This window comes from Panthera tigris, chromosome F2 (assembly GCF_018350195.1).
Source record: "Panthera tigris isolate Pti1 chromosome F2, P.tigris_Pti1_mat1.1, whole genome shotgun sequence".
Taxonomy (NCBI): domain Eukaryota; kingdom Metazoa; phylum Chordata; class Mammalia; order Carnivora; family Felidae; genus Panthera; species Panthera tigris.
In genome coordinates this window covers 74,028,707-74,050,856 of record NC_056676.1, presented here as the reverse complement: position 1 = coordinate 74,050,856, position 22,150 = coordinate 74,028,707, and the positions used below count along the sequence as shown (strand labels likewise).

The 22,150-nt window shown below is 55.2% G+C and overlaps 1 protein-coding gene across 1 annotated transcript in view; it reads left to right on the top strand.

Moving 5' to 3' along the window:
- NDRG1 (N-myc downstream regulated 1) overlaps nt 1–22,150 on the top strand; it is a 54,444-nt gene that overhangs the window by 27,557 nt on the left and 4,737 nt on the right. The window contains exons 4-14 of the mRNA XM_042973616.1: nt 841–946; nt 2,983–3,103; nt 5,751–5,813; nt 6,594–6,654; nt 7,918–8,004; nt 10,181–10,237; nt 13,318–13,421; nt 15,049–15,105; nt 15,909–15,960; nt 17,083–17,130; nt 18,904–18,939. Coding sequence (XP_042829550.1) covers nt 841–946; nt 2,983–3,103; nt 5,751–5,813; nt 6,594–6,654; nt 7,918–8,004; nt 10,181–10,237; nt 13,318–13,421; nt 15,049–15,105; nt 15,909–15,960; nt 17,083–17,130; nt 18,904–18,939 — 792 coding nt within the window. The remainder of the gene's footprint in view (nt 1–840; nt 947–2,982; nt 3,104–5,750; nt 5,814–6,593; nt 6,655–7,917; nt 8,005–10,180; nt 10,238–13,317; nt 13,422–15,048; nt 15,106–15,908; nt 15,961–17,082; nt 17,131–18,903; nt 18,940–22,150) is intronic.

Below are 22,150 nucleotides of genomic sequence, written 5' to 3'. Positions count from 1 at the left end.
AGTTGTTGGCCTGTGGTCCGAAAATCCTAGATGGTGGATGCCATCAGCAGGACCTCCTTTCTGTCTTTTCCATCTCTGGGCTGGCTGTGTGTTCAGGCAGGCCCTTGCCTCATGGGAACAATATGGCTGCTGCAGATCCCCCCGCCTCCCAGCACTGCTGGGTCAAGTCTAATCCACTTCCCCAATAGCTGCGGTTGGCTCTGGTTGTCCTGACTCAGCCCTTCTGCCCTTCTGTGAACCGGTCCTGTAGCTGGGAGGGGGAATGCATGAATTAGCCTTGGCCCGTGAAACATGGGCAAGTGTTGTCAACAGACCCACTAGGATGGACGGTAAGACTGGAGTGGATTCCCAAAGGAAATTGGGGGCTGTTCTTGGAAGTAGGGATTGAATTTGGGGCAGCCCCAGGCCATCAAATGCTAGTCACCGTTGTAATGACCCTGTGGGACGGGTGAGACTTGGGGGCAGGTAATCTAGGAAGCTCGTGCTTTGACGACCTCAGTTTCCCAGATGGAGAAACCAAGGTCCTGGGCAGAGAGGGCCTCTGGGGCTGGGGCTGGTGCCTTCCCCAAGTTCTGTGCAGTTAATGGCACAGTCTGAGCCAGGCCTCTCTTCTTCCTCCCGACTGAGTTCTCCTTCCCTCCCTGGTTCTTGGAGTGGTTTCTCTGGTCAGAGAAATGTGCTGCCCAAAGGCCAGGGCCCTCCTCACCAAATGAGAAACGTACTCGGAACTTCCTCAAAACACAGTTGGAAATACGCTGGGCGCCTGCAGTCGGTAGTCACAGCCACACTGATGCTCCAAGTGCCACATCACAGGCCCCTCTGTCTGCCGTCTTCCCTCAGGAGCAGGACATCGAGACTGTGCATGGCTCCATTCACGTCACGCTGTGCGGGACCCCCAAGGGAAACCGGCCCGTCATCCTCACGTACCACGACATTGGCATGAACCGTAAGTTTCCGGGAGTCTCTGTTTCTGATGAGCCAGTTCCCGCTGGGGGTGGACGAATAGGACAGCTCGGAAGGGCTGGTGGCAGGGAGTCTAGCTCTTTCTCTTTTGCTGGCACTTCCCGGAGCTGTTGGGGGAAGGGATCTTGCCACAGACTGGAAGAGTCTGGAATGCACCCCATGGGACGCAGAGTTGTCGGTGTGCCTGGCTGTGCTGGGAACCCGGGCTCTCCCCTGTCCGCGTGTGACAGTGACATCTTTTGAGCAACGTGTACTGTGGTTTTTAGTATTTTCACCGAGTTGTGCAACCATCAACGTACTCCATTTGAGAACATTTTTATCACTCTGAAAAATCTGTACCCTTAATCTAGCGTGCCCCAATCTCCCTTACTCCCCAGCCCCCGGTAGGCCCTAGTCCGCTTTCTGCTTCTAAGGATATGTGTATTCTGGACATTTTCTGTATATGGAATCTTGCAGTATGTGATCTTTTGTGACTGGCTTCTTTCCAACTTCATCCATGTCGTGGCATGTGTTAGCGCTTCCTTCTTTGTGGCTGGATGATATTCCATTGAGTAGAGACGCCCTACTTTGTCTACCCATTCTTCAGCTGATGAACACTTGGCTGGTTTTTCCTTTGTGGCTATTCCAAATAGTGCTACCATGAATGTTTACACTGCATTCTTGAGATTCCCAGGAAGTGTCAGCCTATGTGGGTCCCCCATTTTTCACGGACGCTAAAGGCACAAGATCTACTGCATGTTAAAATCACACAGAATAGAAGTGAATATTTCTGCCGGTGATTCGGAAGGCGTTTACAGCCCTCGGGGCCAGGCATCTCTGTAAACCTGAGTGTTGCAAGCTGTGCAAGTGTGGTGGTGTTATGCCCCCGTTAGAGATGTTCACGGTCATCAGTAAGCCAACTGGGGAAACAAAAGACCCTAAGACCTCTGTGGCTATACACGATATACATCTATTCTTTTTTTTTTTTTTTTTTTTTTTATTATTTATTTTTGAGACAGAGACAGAGCATGAATGGGGGAGGGGCAGAGAGAGAGGGAGACCCAGAATCGGAAGCAGGCTCCAGGCTCTGAGCCATCAGCCCAGAGCCCGACGTGGGGCTCGAACTCACAGACTGTGAGATCGTGACCTGAGCCGAAGTCGGACGCTTAACCGACTGAGCCACCCAGGCGCCCCATATACATCTATTCTTAACTCATGTAATAACTCTGGGCGTTCTGTGGGGCATCTTTCGCATGGGGATTCCGGGACCCAGGCTCCTACCAGCTGTGGCACCGCCATCCCCTGGGGTCTTAGCGGCTTCTGCATCTGGCAGGTGACGGCAGAGGGAGAAACCTACAGACTGGGCAGCAGGTGTTAACAAGAAACAGTGAGCACTGTGTACTATTGGCCAGAACCTGGTCACATGGTTGCCTCTCGTTGCAAGGGAGGCTGGGAAATGTAGTCCTGCTGTGTGGCCCAGAAAGAAAATGGCGATGGTTTGGTGACCAGGTGGCCATCTTTGCCTCAGGCCCTCAGCAGTCGGGAGACTCCTCCAAGGCCACGTAAGGAGTGAGGCTGTCCGAGCTTTATCTCCTAAGCTCCTCCTTGTTTGAGAATTGTGTGCCCTGGCCATTATTTCCAGCGTGAGGCTTTAGGAGACCCAGACAGAAAGAGAATAGCAGTGCGGCAGCCCGGTCCCACACTGGGGACATCACAGCCACAACTGATAGGGGAGAAGCAGGACCCGGGATGGGAGTCTCCTCCCAGCACCAGCTGGAGGCTTAAGCTTCAGCCGCCAGCACATACAGCAAAGTTTATTGACCATTTCCACCTCCGTGCCCACTTGCCTTTCATCACTAGAGGGACGGGGCGGGGGGTAGGCGGGGGGGTGGGGGAAGGAGGCGAGCTTCTTTCCTGTGTGTTCATCCCCCCCCCCGACGAATGGGGGTGAAACCAGCAAAACGCCTCACGTGCTGCTGAACACCCTAATGTATTCTCTCCTTCCTTCTTCCTCATCTCTGTCCCCTGCCTGTTCTGCAGACAAAACGTGTTACAACCCCCTTTTCAACTCCGAGGACATGCAGGAGATCACACAGCACTTCGCTGTGTGCCACGTGGATGCCCCTGGCCAGCAGGACGGCGCTGCCTCCTTCCCCGTGGGGTAAGACCGGGAGCCTGGCACCCCAGGAGGCGGAGAGGAAGGCCGCGCAGGTGGATGGGGGGCGGGCGTTAGACTGGGTTTTCCATTTGTTTTATTGCAGAAAAAAAAAAGAAAAGAAAGGAAAAGAAAAAAAATATATATATATAAAAACCTAACACATACCATTTTAACCATTTTTGCGTGTGCAGTTCAGTTGCATTAAGTGCATCGGGCATTTGCACTGATGGGCACTTATCCCCACCGTCCCTCTCCAGGCCTTGTCACCATCCCAAACCGAAACTCCGTCCCTCTGAAACACTAACCCCCTCATTCCTCGCCACCACCCGCCCCTCCGCTTTCACCCACCCAGGTAGCTAGTTTGTTAATAGGTGGGCATGAATGACCTGGGCAGGACTGAGTGGGAGAGGACCTTGACGAGCAAAAATAGTTAGGAGAGAGTTCTAGAAAGTTTGGAAGAAAAAGAGAGGGGATGATAGGAGATTATATTGTTGAAGTCCTTCCTGTGGTCCAGGCTTCATTTTTATACGCACGTGTCACTTGCACTCAATCCTTACGGCTCCGTGGCTGGTGTTGTTAACTCCGGTTCCTGGGTGAAGAAACTGAAGGGTGGAAGGGCTAAACATTGCTCAAGGTCACCCAGCTAGTTTCACTGGGGGAGTCGGAGAGTCTGCTGACTCCAAGGATCGCCTTCTCGTTAGAACGTCACGTTCCCGTGTCCGAGGTGTTTACACCGCCTGCTCTCCCCAGCGTGCAGCCAGCGGACAGGCTGACGGGTGCCCGGGACAGTTAGTGTCACCGGTGGGAGGCAGACGTCTCAGAGGCACCTCCGTGCAATGCTGTCATTAAGCCAGGATGGGAGCGGGTTCTTGGGTTTCACGTCTCCCAGAAGGGACCTTCCTGGCATTCACAAATAGATTTCCTTATTGGTGTTCAGAATTATCCTTCATAATCAGCCTTTATCAGAGTAGGCATACACGGGGCCAGGACCCAAAATTAAAAGCTTTCTAATAGAGTGGGACGCCGTTACCGGTTAACTAACAGATGGAACCAGAGATCTGTCAGGAAATCCATTTTTATTCGGAGCCGCGGTGTGGAAGACTTGAGGTAACCTGGTGGCTCTTAGCTCTCCACGGGGAGATTTAAAAACTATTCTAAGATTGGGGCCTCACCCCCTGGAATTTTCATGAAGCTGACCTGGAGGCCAAGCTGCAGTGTATTTGTCCCTCTCCCCGCGCCCCCCACTAGCAGGTGATTTCAGTGCGTGGCTGGTGGGAACTCGGCCTGAACGGGCCCTGGCTTCTTCCCGCCACCTGGAGTCGGGGGTCTCCTAACACGGGGTGCCGTGTGCACCTGCTCTGACGGCAGCCGAGGCCTTGGTGAAAGGGAGGATTCTTCGAGTTCTTCCGGGGAAGACGAGAAAGGGAATGAGAATGTGCAAGAACTCTGGCTGAGGTTGTGGGCCCTTGGTGAGGCAGAGGTCTCCGGCCTCCTTTCTGGAGATTCCAGGGAGGTGAGCCCACGGTGGCTTGTGAAGAAGCAGAGGGAACAGCAGGTGCGAAGGCCAGGAAGAGAGCGGGCCCCGAGGTGCCGCCAGAGACACCGGGGGACGGGGTTGTTCTTGGACGAGAGGAAGGAACCAGCCTGGGAAGTGGCTCCTTATAGTCCCGGGGTCTGACGACTGGTATCCCCACTGGAGAGGTGGGCACAGTGGGAACAAGAAACCCCTCGTGGGCCCAGCTGAGGAGTTGGAGAACAACAGGAGACTGTTGTTCCCTGCGTTCCGCGATGGGAAACCTCCGCCTTAATGCACGGACTCGGGACAGCCTGCAGACTCCGTAGTCTCCAGCGTGGGTCTGTCCTCACCACTCCCGCCTTCTCCATCCCTGCGGTCGTGATCCAGTTTTGACAGAGGAGAGCCTCCCCCCCCCGCCACCCAGCCCTCTGTTAACAGGAGCTGTGGTCCCAGAAGATGTGTGAATTGAATTGAAGCATCCCAGTGCCTTAATATCTCTCTGGCTTATCCATTTCCCAAAGCCCCCCGGGTCCAGCTCATCAGCGTGGCCCACTTCTCTGCAGTCTCTCCAGGCTCCTTGCGGAGCATCTCTGGGGGACACGGGCGAGAGGGGAAGGACTTCCCCGTGGCCCGGAATGTCCTACAGGCGAGCTGCCGGGAGGCCTCCTTTTGGAAGGTGAGCACAGGAGTCTTGAAACCCCAGAGCCCACATGGGATGCCATGCCAAGTGCCCGGCAGGGAAGCCAAGTCACTTACCCCAGCTTCAGTGATGTTTCCAATCTGTGCGCTGGGGCAAATCATGGCAACCTCACAGAGCCGTTATTGTGAAGGATTAAATGGGCTTCTAAGGCTCCTCAAATGCTTGGTGCGGAGCAAGGAAGCAATCGATCAAGGGTCAGTTTACAAAACGGGGAGGATTGGGATGGGGTGTGGCCTTACACGGGGCAGGGGGTGTGCAGGCAGGTGCACGTCGCTCACTGCTGGGAAGGAGGGCTGCGGGGGGCCGGGCAGGGGGCCTGGGCGCTGGGACCAGGGTGTGCGTGGGCCCTGCCCTTCCGGCGTGTCCCTGTTCGAGTGATTCATTTCCCCTGGGGTCTGGCTCTCGCTAATGGCCTCTGTATGGCTTCCCCCAAGGTACATGTACCCCTCCATGGACCAGCTGGCTGAAATGCTTCCTGGAGTCCTCCACCAGTTTGGGTAAGAGTGACAGATCTGCTCCCCCACCAGCCTGCCTTCTCGCTTGTGTCTCTCCCTTGGCCTTGACCTGGCCTGGCCACTGAAATGGCAGATTTAAAGGTCAGGAAAGGAATTAGACCTCACACTTGGTGAAACTGTTTTCAGACAGTCTCTCTAGTCTGCCTCTCGCCGGCTGGGCTTTTCTCCTTGAGCCAACACGTCACCTGCAGACAGCCACCCTGCCCATCCTTTCCGTGCCCCTTCCTCTTTCACTGTTTTCTCTTACTGACGGAATGTTCTGGAATAGGGTTGCCCCAGCCCTCGGTTTCTCCCTCCAGGCTCTGTTTCTCCAGAGCTCTTTCCCTTTTAGTTGGGCCTTCTGTGTGAAGATAATACCTCCGAGCTCTTGCCCGATTTAATTCCATTCCGAGTTTTAGAATGTAAAATAGAGCTCCAGAGCGGGAAGAAAGCAGTGCCATAACGGGCCCTCCCATAAATGTCAGACGGTCTCTCCGCGCTCGGGCTGCAGTCGGGGGAGAAGCGAGCAGGAGGGCCGAGTCTCTCCGAGGTCATGGTCTTCGTCAAGCCGTAGCACTTGATGTGTTCGGGTCCTCCAGTCACATCACGGCAGCGTGTCCCCACTCTGTCCGGCTCTCCAGCCACGCTCGTGATGCCCCCCGGGACAGATGCTGGGGGCGGCGGGGTTCCTCGGGGACCAGGAGCGGGGCAGGTGTTAAGAGGGTCGTTAGGGCTCCCCTCGCTCATTCCTTCTGCGACGTGAATTTTCACTTCTGCTTCCAGGCTGAAAAGCATTATCGGCATGGGAACCGGAGCAGGGGCCTACATCCTCACGCGATTCGCCGTGAGTTCTTGGGCACCTTTGAAAACATGGCACTTTAAAGAAAATTAAGTCAGGATGGAGGAAGACAATTGGAAAAGCGTCACAAAGCCCAGAACGAGGAAAGAAATGACCCGTGATTTCATTTCCGAAGGGAGATTCACAGTTCACAGTGTGGTTTGTGGTCCAGAGTCGTGTGTGTGTGTGTGTGTGTGTGTGTGTGTGTGTGTGGACTCACGCACGTACCAAAGCTTTCCTTTTTCTTTTTCTTTAATTTTTTTAATGTTTATTTATTTTTTGAGAGAGAGAGAGAGAGGCAGAGCGTGAGCAGTGGAAGGGCAGAGGGAGAGGGAGACCCAGAATCCGAAACAGGCTCCAGGCCCCAAGCTGTCAGCACAGAGCCCGACGCGGGGCTCGAACTCACGGACCGTGAGATCATGACCCGAGCCGAAGTCGGACGCCCAACCGACTGAGCCACCCAGGCGCCCCTAAAGCTTTTCTTTAATGCTCCTCAAACGCGCTCTTTCATCACTGGTTTCGCTCACCTAGCAGTGGCTTGTGGGCAGGTCCCCACGTCACCGCGTGGTCTCCTATGCTACCCCGGTGATACCCCCATGGCTTTTGGGTCCTGGCTGATTCTGTATTAGAATCAGAGACACATGGCGTTCACGGGACCGTGGGCCCAAGCCAGGTGCTGCTGAATGTCATGTACCCTTGCCAAACACTCATTTGGAAATGCAGCCACACTCATTTATGCGACCGTGAGTTTTCCGACCGCCCATTATTTGCTGGGCTTTGTCAGCGGTTAGAGACGCTGGTGTGGATAGAACGTGGCCTGACCGTCTAGGCTCTGAGCAGACCAAGGAAAGTCTGTATTCTACGTTAGACGGATGTATCTCCCAGGAGCGGTCACTAAAGAGCGGCTACCTGCCCTGCCTCACTGGGAGGCTGGAGGTCTGATACACCCCCCTGACGGCTGGGGAAGAGGAAGTGCGGGCAGAGGCGCCTTGCCCGAGGCAGGTTTGCCAAACACGCACTCTTGTGCTTCCTGCTTCCTCCCCCCAGGCTTTCAGGGGCTCGGTCCTGTGTCGGCTGAGCTGGGGCCTCGGTTTTGCAAGGTGGGGGGGAGGGGTGTGGGATTTGAAGTCTCTTGAGAGCAGCAGCCGGCTCTGGTGGCCCCCACCAGGGCCCTTTTCTGGTATTTTCTCAACCTTTGGTTCGACCTTGAGAAGTTCGCGGTGGCTGAGATTCCTGGGCTGCCGCTCACCTTGTGTCTTGAATTAACAGTTGAACAACCCGGAGATGGTGGAGGGCCTCGTCCTCATCAACGTGAACCCTTGTGCCGAAGGCTGGATGGACTGGGCCGCGTCCAAGGTGAGGCTGGGGGCCAGGGCCAGGCAGGTGGAACAGTGTGCCCTCCGAGACCTCTCCTGGCCTGTGCGCCCCGCCCCTCCCCTTTGCTTTGCTTGGAACAACAAACGTGACCTGGGCTGTTTGCCCTTCCGAAGATGTTGGTAGGACGCTGCGGTCTAGACCAGACATGCCACGGGGACGTGAGCGCTCGAGCCAGCTTAGATCAGCGTAGCTTAGGTTAAGAGGTATTTGCTGAGGACCTAACACGTACTGGACTTTGCTCAAGACACGGGAAACAAAAAGATGAACAAGGCAAAGGCCTCTGATCTCGGGAACCCACCCACTGTCGATGGAAAAGAGGGTGCATTTGGTACCAACCCCTGCCACTTAGCTTGATGACCGCGAGAATCAGCTACTGTGCGCGGAGTCCTTGCCAGGGGCCGTTTGCACTCTCTGTCGCTGCACGTGCGTGACCTCATTGAATCCACACGGCGACTCCAGGAGGTGGGATTGTCATAAATGACGTGTTATAGAAGAGGAAACTGAGGCTCAGAGTGGTTACGGTTAGTGGTGCCCAGAGGCCCGCAAAGCTAGGCAGCGGGAGAACTGGGGCTGAATGCGGATCCCTCGTACTCCGTGGTCCTTGGGCCTCACCTCGTGCCTCCCGGTCTCATCCAGCAGGTGTTTGAATGGCACCTTGACCCCAGCGCTGCAGGTCTGGGAATACAGAGGGGCCGGACACAGGCCTGCCTGGGGGAGAAGGGACCCACGCTGTCTCGGGAAGTTCTGCTCTGGCCGGTGTCCTAGGGCTCCTTGTTTATCTTTTAAAAACGATTATTGTGTTTTCTTCGTAAAGGCGCCAGCATTTGCCAAGGAGAGGGGGGAAATTGTTCCAATTGAAACAGGACAAAACCTCTCAGGCCGGGGTGATCCTGGCTTCTCACTTTGGAAGTGTGTTTTTGCCAAGTTCTGGGTGGCTGTCGCGGACAGAGCTTTGAAGGGGTTGTGCCCCTCCCCCCTGCCTCCCACCCCTGTCTTGGCCGCCCTGTTATTGCCGCTCTTCCTGGAACGTTCTGCCGGAACGCAGGAGCCCGCCCCTCCCGTCTGCGTGATATGCGGGAGTGGAGCACACTCCCTGTTTTTTATTTTATTTTCCAGGAAAGGAAGTGATGTTCCAGTCAGCCAGTTTGGCTCCTATTGTAAGTGCTCTGAGCCAGACGTGGAGGGCCGGGGACATTGACCGTTGGCTAAAGTGCGGCCTGAGGAATGTCTGTGTGGCTTTAGTATCTGTACCGTATCCTTCCTTTCCAACCCCAAGAGAAAAAAAGACCTGTATCCAGAGTCCACTATGGGTCAGGCGCTGGCGTCAGATCCTGTGACATGCGTACTGGCCTCATGCTGTCCTCACCTTGGCCTTGTGACTTTGAAGCCCCCGGCCACCTCGGCTTGTAGGTGAGAGGCCTGAGGCTCAGAGGCTCTGCAACCTGTCCAGGACCACACAGCTGGGATCCAACAAGACCTCCGATCTAGAGAACCCCCAGGTCTAGAACTTCTCTATCCTGCCAGTCCCTGCCTGCCTGACACGGAAGTTGGTCAGCATACATTTATGGAGCTCCTGCTGTATGCCTCCGCATTTATGAAGCCCCTGCTGTATGCCTATCACTTATGGAGCTCCTGCTGTGTACCTAGCATTTTGTTGGGGAGAGGCAGAGAGGGGAGAGTTGGCAGTGTCTTTAGTAACCTCAGGATATCCAAAGAGAGGATACTGGCTCGAGGGCGGAAAATGTAGAGGATGATACAGGAAGGCTAGTTCAAGGTAAGCAGGTCCCCTGGGGTCTAGACTGGCAGAGTTCAGTGTGTGTTTTGAAGAAATGGATAGGGGCCCCTCGTTGTGAGGACTTAGTGTGCTATGGCCCAAGCTAGGAGAAGGTTGGCTCTCTGTTCAGCACGTGTCTGCCCTGCATGGGCCCCTGAGAATAAGCGATCGACAGAGACCCAGGCCCTGCCTTCCGGAGCCCCCAGGTCCAGTCCACAACTGGGACTGGAACCACATTCCCCCAAGGGGGCCGTCCTCAGCCCTGAGTGCCGGGGAGCCCAGGACTTCCGGTCTGCCCCCGCGGGCAGGGAGGCTTTGCTGACCTAGTCTCACTACCTCAAATGCCTGCTTTCTAGTGACACCTGTCTTTGCCCTCCCCAGATCTCTGGATGGACCCAAGCCCTCCCAGACATGGTGGTGTCCCACCTCTTCGGGAAGGTGAGTAGCGTGGACGTGGACCAGCGTTCTGTCATCCACGCTGAGCGAGTGCGTGCTGCCCGTGCGTAAGGCCCAGAGACGAGCAGGACACAAGCCCCCTGGGGATGCCTACCACGCACATAGCTGACGGGATCGGTTTACAGTCAGGTGTATCGCTCACCTTTTTTTTTTTTTTTTTTCAAGTTTATTTTTATTTTGTTTTGAGAGACAGAGCGAGTGGGTGAACAGGGAGGGGAAGAGAGGGGGAGAGAGAGAGAGAATCCCAAGCGGTCTCGTGCGGTCCGCGCAGAGCCCGATGCGGGGCTCGAACTCACGAACCATGAGAGCAGGACCTGAGTTGAGATCGAGAGTCGGGCGCTTAACCGACTGAGCCACCCAGGCGCCCCCGTATCGCTCGCTCTCTTTTTAACGTAAGGCTGTTTTAACTAGCCTGATTGGACTATAGTAAACTGCACGTTTTGGGAATACAGAATTGAGTAGATGTTGCCGCGCGTCTACACCCGGACAACCACATTGCAACTGGGGTAGCGGACGTCCCCATCACCAGAGTCCCCTCGTGCCTCTTGCTAATCCTTCTTTCCCTGCCTGTCAGACAGCCTCTGCTCTGCTTTCCGTCACTAGAGAGGAGTTCGCATTCCCCAGGTTTTTATATAGAAGTGGCATCATGAAGTATGGAGTCTTGCTTGAAAAGAACAGCAAACAGAACCCAAAAAACAACTGTGGCTTCTCTCGCCGCACGGTTATTTTGACCTTCGTCTCTGTCGTTGGGTTTATCAGTAGTTCCCTCCTTTTTAGCGCTGGCTGCCCGTTCTGTGTGTGGGTGTCCTGCGATTCGCCCTTCCGTCCGCCTGTCGATGGGCATTCGGGTTATTGCCAGTCTGGGGCTATTACAGATACGACCTGTAACAGACACACCCATGGAGTTTGCCGTGTGCCCCGCTCGGTCCTAAGGACTTTTCAAGTATTAACCCATGGAGTCCACTCAAGAGCTCCGTGAGCCATGTGAAAAGTACTAATTCGATTCCCACTTTATGGATGAGGAAACTGAGACCAGAGAGGTTGACTGACTCGTGTGAGGTTGCACAGCCAGGGAGAGGTGGGGCTGGGATCAGAGGCTAGGTGTCTTGCTCCTGTATCCAGAGCAGGGCACTGACCGTCTGTGCTTCCACTCATGGGCTGTTCTGCGGTCACCCCAGGCAGGCCCCTGTCCCTGTCTGGCCAGCCGGCATGGCCCCCGACTCTGGCCGGCAGCCCCAGGAGAGGATGTGCGGGGGTCCTGACGCAGGCCCAGACACCGAGAAGCCCCTCGGTTGCCCAGCTCGAGGGTGGCTTGCCCTGTTTACCGTGTGGCCCACTCAGCACTGTCTGTTCCCGAGCGGGAGAGTGACCTTCTGAGATGTGACCGGCTGCTCTCCTCTGGGGCTGGCCAGGTGCATCCACTGGGCTCCTTCTTCACATTATTTCCTGGGCCTGCTGTAACAGTCCCCCGCAAACTGGGAGGCTTGCAACCACAGGAACTTAACTGTGTCGCAGTTCCGGAAGCCAGCACTCTGAAAGGGGGTGTCGCCGGGCCACACTCCCTCCAGTGGCCCTAGAGGGAGAGTCCTCCCTTGCTTCCTCCAGCTTCCGGTAGCTTCAGAATCCCTCCAGGCTCTGCCTCCGTCTTCGATGACCTCTCCGTGTCTGTCTCCAATCTCCCTCTGCCTTTGTCTTAGAAGGACCCTTGTCATTAGATTTAGGACCCGCTGGGATAATCTAGAATGACCTCACCTCAGGATCCTTCACTTAATGATATCTACAGAGACCTTTTTCCCGAAGAAGGTAGGCTTCACACTTCCCCGGGGTCTCGACGGGGACATAGCCTTCGTGGCCCCCCTGCAGCCCTTGGTGGCCTTCTTCCCTCTTCCGTGCTGCATTCGGTTTGTGATACATTTTCTTCACCCTGAGTGTATAATCTGAACCTGATAGGAATATGGAAACAAACAGAGCCAGCTTCTGAGTTTCCTTGCGGGAGAGGGCATCAGGTACAGAGGGAGAGTCTGGCCTGATTGTACCCCACGCGATGTGAGGCATCTGTCGATGCCCCCAACTTGCCGCGGTTGTGTTTTGACCTGAAAGCCCAGCACAGCTAATTCTTCAGACCGTACAGTTCCCGATTTTCTTTTGCGTAGGCTCTTGGCCTCTTTGCTGCTTCAGTGATGAGGGGCTGTTTAGACAATAGCTCGGGCTTGACGTGGGGCCCCCTCCGCTCCCTCCCTGCCCTGCTCTGGTCGCCACTGATCACATCAGGCCGCTTTGTGAAACCTTCAGCATCCGCTGTCGTACAAATGAGAAACAGAGCAAGCTCGTAACTTGTTTGTTTGTCCCAAATCACATTCGGAAAGGAACCAGAGAGAGGGAAGGCTGCGGCTTCTGCAAGGCTCCGGTTGGCCCCCCCTCGGGAATTGAGATGGCCCTTCTTTCCAGCAACTTCCCGGGACTTGCAGGAGTTGGTTTTGTTTTTCCGGCGTGAAAAACCTCTCAACTCCCCCTTAAAACCATTAATTGCCAACAGTTGCATCACTTGTATTATTTACAAAAGGCTTTTCTGTGCACAACCTCTGTGAAATCCCATAACCTGCAGAGGTAGGTAATATCCACACACACACACACACACACGCACACACACACATTTATTTTTGAGGGAGCTAAGGCTCAGAGAGGTGAAGACATTTACTCCCGTCCCTCACCCCCCACCAGAAAAAAAGAAAAAAAAAAAAAAAAACAACCAAAACACTGATGGATCCAAGCTCCAAATCCGAGAGGACTGACTTCAAATAAAAAGTCCCAAAGTCATGAGCCCAGAAGGGCCTGCTTTGTCCTGGTGGGTTTGTACTCCTTCCTGCTCTCACCTGATATGCAAAGTCAGACTGGCTCCGGGTGGGGACTTCCGCTTTGGGGAAGGTGTCCTCGGGCTCCAAGGCGGTCGAGCGGATTAGACGGTATCGTCTCTGTACCTGTATAACCTGAAGAACGGAGATAGCAGTGGCTGGCCCGGGACCAGTCCTAATGCAGGGCACCTCCCCCCTCTCTCCACGCAGGAGGAAATGCAGAATAATGTGGAAGTCGTCCACACCTACCGCCAGCACATCGTGAAAGACATGAACCCCGGCAACCTGCACCTGTTCATCAATGCCTACAACAGGTGCGGTCACGCGGTGGCCATGTGTCAAGGTCCTTTTGTTGGCCTGGAGCGGGGCAGGGGTAAGGCAGAGGGGGTTATAACGTTAGGAGGAGCTGCAGCCCCTGAATTCAAGCGAGTAGATTACCCGGACAGGGGTGCGCCTGGGAGTCAGGTACATCCGCGGGTTTTGAGTGCTCTGCAAGGCGCTGAGCCACCGCTCCAGACAAGCGGGGCGCGAGCACGAGGAGGGGAGACGCAGTCACGCCCTCGAAGGGTTTTGAGTTATTGCCTGTGTCCCGGCTGGCCCTGGGAAGGGCCAGGTGTGGGAGAGCTAAGAGAGCAAGCGAGCGAGCGAGCAGAGCCCTGGGGGAGGAAGGGGAGGGAGGAGTCCAGGAAGGCTGCCGGGAGGTGTCACTCCAAGAAAAAGCACGTTCCTCCAGCCTTGGGCAAGGGGCTAGGCCTCTTCGCGATAAGTAGCTGCTGGCCTGGACCTCGGCCAGGGGAGGGGACAGCTCGGGAACACCGGTGGCAGCTGGGGGGACGGTCTGCAGACTCCAGCGTGGTCACTCAGTCTGCCGGACCAGCTCTACCAGCCCCCTTCCCAAGCAGGGGGCGGGAAGGAGCCACAGGGGCCGTCTCTGCTCACGGCCAATAATTTCACGAAGGGCATTAGTGTCTGTAACAAAGTTCTGCGTCCGTCTCTTCTTCCCACCCGCCCAGCCTCTCAGTGCGGGAGGGAGAGGTAGTATCGCCCGTGGGTAACTAGGGACGCGGGACCCAGCAGCGCATTTTTTCAGCAGATGCTTCCTGAGGACGGGCGCGGTCAGCCTGTGGGCTGGGCAGTGGACACACAGAGACCAGAACACCCTCCCCGAAGCCCCACCCACTGCCTTGCCCTCACGATGCCCGTAGGAATCAAGGGGCTTCTCTTAAAAATGCTGGGACACCGTGACCATCGTCCTTTGCTGCTGAGGAAACACGGGCACAGAGAGATTCAGCATCCTGCCCGAGGTCACACAGCTAGGATGTAGAGGGACGTGATTTGAATCTGTCCGTGGCTCCAGGCCATGAGCTGGAAAGGCTGTGGGTGGGAGCTGCCAGGAGACGAGAGAGAGAGAGAGACAGAGAGAGAGAGAGAGAGAGAGAGAGAGAGAGAGGCTCGGTGTAGGTCTGCAGGGACAGAGTCCAGTGGGAAACGGTGGCAGGGTTTGAGATGAGGGGGGTGAAAGGATCACATCTAAGATCTAAAGAGATTGGGTTACTGTGTGAGAGGACTCCGAGTTGGGGCTAGAGAGACTCAGGGCTCCAACTAGGGGGACGGGAGGTATGGACCCTCTGGTGGAGAACATGGTTTGTATTCCTATATGTGTGTATATATATATATATATATATATATATATATATATGAAGCCACACTGGACACAGGAAGTGTCTCCACGGGAAATACATGAGTCCCGCTGTCCCTGAAACCATTGATATGGACCCCAAGAGGCCGTGATGTCCCGAGAGCCGTGCGGGTTGGGACACGGGTCGTTTGCCAGAATGGCCAACGACGGAACCCCCTGGGATGGGCGAGATGGGAGGGGCCGCCTCCGGGGCGGGGGCGTCTGCCCGTGTCACCGAGTGACTGTGCGTTCCTTGCCCGCAGCCGGCGAGACCTGGAGATTGAGCGGCCCATGCCCGGAGCCCACACAGTCACCCTGCAGTGAGTAGATTTTCTCCTGTTCATCATCTGCGTAGCCTCGCTCGGCCACCAGCAGGGCTTTTTCTGAGTTTGGTTAGCCGTGCCACCCTGTGCTGGGACATCGGTGGCGGCGAGGCCGGGGGTGCCTTCTTCCCAGGAGTCAGGCATGACCCAGCTGCACTTGCCTTCTCCTTGTGCAGGCGTTGAGCTCCTGGGGTGTCCCTGAGACGAGGGTCGGAGCCTTGGATGTCAGGGAAAGAGTCCGCTTCGGATAGGACTTATTAAGCACCTACTTTGTGTCGAGTACGGTGTTAGGCTTTGCTTTCACAGAGCCTGGAGACGAGTCAGACGCAGGACAACCCACCCTAAAGGCTGGCAGGAAAATACGGTCGTGGATGCAGCTAACTGCATTCCACCAGTAATGTCTGCCTTTTTACAGTTTCCTAAGTGAACTGTATTATTTGACACCTGAACTTGCCACGTGCCATTTCCTTTGTCAGGTACGTTCCCTCGGTCTCTGATCTTGACTCACGGCAAAGTCCTACTCCTCCCTCTTTGAGGAGAGGATGCTTGAGGCTAGAAACACCAGGGCACGGAAATTCTCTGGCTGAAATTCATACTAGGGTGTAAATGACTGCCAACCCAGTTTATCCGAAAAGCAAAGCAGAGGATGAAAGGAGAAGGAAATAAAAAGAGCAGAGGCTACTACTGGGGAAACCCGAATAATTTTTTTTGGAACCCTGGTCCCAGCCTGGCGGGCCTGGGAGCGTGTGAATCTTTCAGTGAATTTCGTGTTCCCTCCCCCCTTCTCTCCCTGCCCCCAGGTGCCCTGCTTTGTTGGTGGTTGGGGACAGTTCTCCTGCTGTGGATGCCGTGGTATGTAGAAATCGTCCTCTCGTTTCTGTACTTTGTTCAACAGTCCAAATCTGCTTGGCCTTCGGACAGAGGGCCCAGACCCCGGCTCCTTGGCCTGGTGACTGCCAGTCCTGTTTGCTTGGTAGCGGGCCCTCCGACTTTTCTCCCAGGCCCCATCACCTGCCTGTCTGCCTCCCACTCGTTTGTTTCTACGGACGTGTTTGCCACTTGGCTTCCTGGCCGAGACGCTCTGCTCTTGTTTGGGAACCCATTTGCAGACCTGGTTGGCGCCTGATTGTCTGGCGGGGCAGAGAGACACCGGGGAGTGGGGCTTAGACAACGCTTTCCGGGTCATTCTACCCCTGATTCCCACCTATGATGTTGTGGAGGCAAAGCAAAGACTCTGCCTTTCCAACATGCCCCTAGCAGGGGACAGAGGGACTTAGGGGCTACTGAGCAGAGTCCTAAAGTGGTGATGTGCCTCGTGCAGTGGGCTGCAGAGTGAGATTTGCAAAGGCTCATTTGGCAAAGAGCTGAGACGTCTTAATGGACTGTGGGCGTCCTGTGATCTAACCCACTGGGCGTAATCATAGGATGCATCAGTAGAGATACACTTCTCACATCAGAGGAGGGGATAGCTCTCCGGTAGGCACTTTGAACATCACAGGTTACGTGTGGGCATTTTGCCCAATTTTGGATGCACTGCTAAGATGGTCACTGACAACGCGAAGAGGGGAAGCAGCTCATAGTGGATCCCAGTTCGCATGGTGGTCAGGACTGGAGATGTCGAACGTGTAGCATCTGCGGCCGCGACTGGTGAAACCAGGCCATTCAATCAGCAGCTCTTTCCAGAGTCTCCTCTGGGTTTTAGCGAGTCTTCATAACAACCCTTGGAAAAAGACATTCCCCTCATTTTATTGATGACGAAACTGAGGCTCAAAGAAATTGCCCGAGGTCGCTGCACGACAAGGTTGGAATTTATGGCCGCCTTGCTTAATCTCGAAGCCCGCGTTCTTCCTTCCATGCTAGCGGGAACGCTGGGGTCGTTGACGCCAGTGGCAGGGAAGTGAGGAGGGGGGAAAGACTGGAGCCTGGGGCTCCAGATAGAAAATTAGCACATTTCTTCCCCTTTTCCCCGTCCAGGTGGAGTGCAACTCGAAATTGGATCCAACAAAGACGACTCTCCTCAAGGTACCGACACAGTGAGGGGGGTTGGTGCGAGTTCTCTCTTAGGAACCCCTGGCGGCCGCAAGATTGAGTCGTGCCTGACTGAGGCAGAGCTGGTGGTCAGAAAGCGTAGAAATGATGATTTCACGTGCATGCGTTCACAGACGTCTCTCTGCTGGGCGCTGGCTGGACACCCGAGGCTGTGAAGACGAAAGGGACCCTCTCTGGGACCCCGAGAGTCCGTGGGCTCTGATGAGGGATGGCCCAGAGTTGTGCGGGCAGGGGCTGTGCCAAGGGTGGGGCTGGGGCGTTCCTCCGAGAGGGGCTGGTGCCTGTGGGAGAGGAGAAAACGCCCCCCCCCCCCCCCCGCCCAAGGGCCATGGAAGAACATCTCCAGCAAGTTCACTAGGCCTTGAGGCCGGGTGGGGGGTGTGAGCCCTCCCTGACCTGACCGCACAATCCAGCCCGGGAGGCGTCTGATGCTTACTGAGGAGGGGGGGGCCTGGTCCCCGTAACTGGCTCTTTACGCACATTTTCTTCCAAGATTCCCTCACCAGGAAATTGCAAGACGGGAAGATGGCAGGCTTCGGGCCTGAGGGGGCCGCTGATGGGCTAAGGCGGGAGCCCCTTTGTCTAAGTTACCCCAACACACCTGTTTGTCTGGACTCCGACAGCATCCGGGCTGCTGTCCCAGGACAGAGATGGACAGGCCACAGTCACTGCTGACAGGGAGAGGGGGAAGGAACATTCTAGAAGGGTGGGTTGGTCTCCTAGTGTCCATAACAAGTACCACCAGCTGGGTGGCTGAAAGTCACAGGAGACTGTTGTCTCCCCATCCGGAGACCGTAAGTCCAAAGTTAGGGTGTCCCTGGCTTGTGGCCACCTCAGTCCCATCTCTGCCTCCGTGCCCCCCAGCCTTCTCCTCTGGGTGTCTCTGTGCCCCAATATCCCCCTGGTTTTAAGGACCACGGTCATTGGATTTAGGGTCCACCCTAATCTTAACTCATTCCGTCTGCAGAGGGCAGGTGACCTGAGAAAAAGTGGCCGATTTGTTGGTAGATGGGGATCCAACCCGTTCCAGCCCGATTCCAGACAGACTGTCCCCGCTGCACTCCTCTGCCCGGCTGCCTGGGCCCTGGAGTTAAATTCTGGCGTCCCGTCCCTGCATTCCCTTACCCAGGGAGCCTCAGTTAGCGTGGTCCTGAGGCTAGCCCTCAGGGTCTGGCCTTAAGACTGAGGGCCATGGGATGGCCCGGCCTCAGCCGCTGTCACACACACCTGCCAGACCTCCGTCTCTCCAAGCCACCTTCACCCCATCCCACCCTGCCGCCCGGGGTCTCCCGAGCCCTGGGCCCGGCTAATAGTCACACGTGCCTGTGGCACCCTTGACTGAGAGGTGGCAGCTTTAGCTTTGGTGAGTCAGTAGGAACTTTGGAAGCCGCGGCATTTACCAGGGTGGCCGGTGAAGAGACCCTTAGGCCTCTTAGATGGAGCCGTTTCTTTCTGAGGGAGTAAAGAGAATGTGCAAACAGGGCCTCATGCGGTGAAGGCTCTCGGGTCAGACGGACCCTGGCCAGAGCCTCGCCGGGGCTTTGCGCTCTCCCGGCGTCGGCCGTCAGGAAGGCACAGGTCAGTGCCGAGATGGACTGTAACCAGAGCGGCCCTGCTCGGTGGGGATGGGTGTTTCCCCGCCTGTAATGTGCCCAGAGTGGGGGCAGGGCAGCAGCAGGAGGGCGCCCACTTGGAGGTACCCCTCTTCTGGGGCGTCTGGCACTAACCAGCTTCCCTCTCTCCTAGATGGCGGATTGCGGTGGCCTCCCGCAGATCTCCCAGGTGAGCCCCACCTGCCACCCCTCCCCAGGCGGAGGGCAGGTGCCTCTGTGGCCTGTTACTACCCCCTCATCCCCCGCCTCCTGCCTGTCCCCCACCCCACCGTCACATCCGCTCACACTGTGGACGCGTTACTGTCTATACACGGTGCTTGCACATCAGGGCTTGCGTGCAAGGAAAATAGGAACCCCCAGGGGTTAGATAACACCGGGGTTCACAGGCGTGGAGGGGTTCGGTTGCACAGACACAGCTTGGCAACCGTGGACCAGAATCTAGATGAGCCTGACCTCAAAGGCCACGGGCTTCTGCTGGAGTTCAAGGCCCAGGCAGAGGGGGCAGGCAGGAGGTGAAAACAGAGTGTGTGTTCATGTATGTGTGTGGGTGTGAACACGTGCGTGTGTGTGTGTGTGCAGACGTATAAACATACCAATCAGCACAGGGCGTTTGCCGCACCGTCACTGGACCCTCCAGTTCCCCACCTGTAAATAATCCCACCAGCCTAACAGTGGATGGACTTTTTAATCTACGTCCTTGATTGTATATTATTATAGTTCTCTGCTCTGTCTTAAAATGAAACATTGTGTGACTTTTTGGTCGTCCTTTCCACCCATCTGTGGAAGAGGATGGAATGATGCCTTTTCTGTCTTCCCTTTCTTCCTGCCATCCTCAAAGGGGCTTCAGAGCTTCTGTAATCCGGCGGCAGTCGAATCTGGCTCTTCCTCTGGCTGTATGTACCCTTCACCCCTGCCCCGCTGAGCTCCCTGGGGAGCCTCCTTTGCCGCCGTGGGCACGCGCCTGGGGTTTGTCTCACCTGCCAGGGTGCTGGGGGGGACGAGACTGAGGGCACAGAGCATCAGAGGCGTAAGTCCACATCAGGCTAACTTTTCCTCCCAGTGGGTCTCCCCAGCGGGTGATCCAGGTCGGACCCCTGTGTGCCTGGCGAGGGGCTTCTTATCCATGAGCCTGTTGTCCGGACAGCGAACCCAGGTTGGGGAGATCGACCAAACCAAACTTAGGTTCACAGAGGGGAGAAGGGCCGTGTGCCCTCCTCAGTAATGGACCAGGACCTGACATAAATATTTGAGGAGTGTTTTGTTTTGTTTTGTTTTGTTTTTGTTTTTAACCCCAGGTATATATTACCTCTCATCGTCTAGGTACAAAATAATCCACGCCCATCAATAAAAATGCGAAAATGTGGGTGAATAAGAGAATAATTTACAAACAAGCTTTACTCGCTTCTAATCTCCTTTTATAGTTGCATACATTTTTTTTCCTTACTTTAAGCAAAATGCGGATCATTTTGTGTGTATATTTTTCATCTGTCCACGTAACTTGCTATCTCAGAGCCCTCCTCCTTTAGTTAAAAAACGCTCTGTATTTTTTTTTAAGTTTATGTATTTATTTTGAGAGAGAGAGAGTACGAGTGGGAGAGGGGCAGAGAGAGAGGGGGAGAGAGAATCCCAAGCAGGCTCTGTGCTGTCGGTGCGGAACCTAACGTGGGGCTCGAAGCCACAAACCGCGAGATCGTGACCTGAGCCAAAATCACGAGTCAAATGCTTAACCAACTGAGCCGCCCAGGCGCCCCTCTGTGTAATTTGTTTTTAATGACAAGACAAAATGCCGCTGCACAGATACACTGTAATTGATTTTTCCTGACGCCCTATTGCCGGACACGTACAAGTTATTTCTGGTGCTTCAGAGATCCCTGCGGTGCTACAGAGATCAGTTCTCTGATTAATTTCATGTGGCCCCACCAGTTTCAAGGATTGTCTGGTGGAAAAGGGAGAGTCTCGGCTCTGAGTCCCCCAGTGAGCCGGCGATGGCTGAGAGGTTCATCTGGCTGCCCCCGGAGCTGTCCCAACAGAAAACAGTCTTCTCTTTGGGGGTAGTGAAGTGTTTCACTGGGGATCGGAAGAAGAGATCCCCGAGAAGTCGATTTCTGCATCAGGTGGATCCTGGATCTTGACTCATTGCTCTAGACCTTCTCTCACTGCAAGCCCCTCCCTCCAGAACTCTGTACAGAGGTAGAGGCACAAGTGGCCGTTGGTGGCTCGGTTATGCTCTCCGTCGTGTTCCCCTCTGCTGCCACTAGAAAAGGACAAAATCCTTTCGGTGTTTTATCTGCTGTTGTGTTATGCCTGTCTGACAGCTGGGAGAAGCCAGAGAAGGATGGGGTGTCCCAGCCATCAGAGGGAACAGATGGGCTCCCAGCAGAGCCCTGCTTAGACATAAGTGTGAGTTAATACCCGCACATTAGCGGTGGAAGCTTTATCCATGCAGCCTGCCCCCGAGATTCCTGCTGAGACGGCACAACTCCAGGACGGGCTAGGGAGAGAGGGGCCAGTTTTCCTTCCATTTGACCTCCCTCCCTCTCCCTCTCCCTCTCCCTCCACCCGCCTTCCCTTCTTCCTTTCTCTGTGTGAGATGAGAACAGATCCAACCCTAACCGTAGTTAAAGCACATTATGAATGTGTGGCAACAGCTGAACCAGCCCAGGCTTCCGGGAGACCAGTTCAAGGAGGACCGTTTACCGTGTAATCCCTCCCCTTTCTGCCCTTACGAGTTGGGTGCGAGTTTACGGAGGCCGTTCCCATCCTTCATTCCATTTGAAAGGGGAACAGTCCTTAGGGATGAGAAGAGCAAGTATTTATTGCAGTGACACGAAAGGGGAAAGATTGTTTCTGCCGCCCTGCTGGCACGGAAGTCCCTGGCTGCCTGCAGCCCCAACTTGTACCTCTTGTCACTTGCTTACCATTGTCACACAAACCCCAGAGGACATCTTGAGCCCAGTCTCTCTTTTAAATGACATGTGGCTCTTGGTAGAATAGTGGCAGGAGTTGGTGGAGGCGGGCGGGAGCACTGCCTCTGCTGATGACTTCTTCACGGGGTAGGAGGAGTAAGAGGAGAATAGACCCAGGGCATTGCATTTGAGAGTTGTAGTTAATTCAGACTGTGAATATGGCCTTTACTTGGGAGCATTCACCCCCCCAGTTCGGATTAAATTAAATTTGGGGGAGTAATTGGTAGAAGCGGGTGTGTTCTTGGCATTCCCAACTCATTTCACTCACAGTAGCCCCACTGATTTGATTAACTGGTTGGCCCGACTATCCATCCATCTCTCCATCCATCCATCCATCCTTCCTTCTTCCATTTTTTTCTGGTCTTCCGTCTGTCCATCCTTTCTTTTCATCCATCTGTCGATCCTCCTTACTTA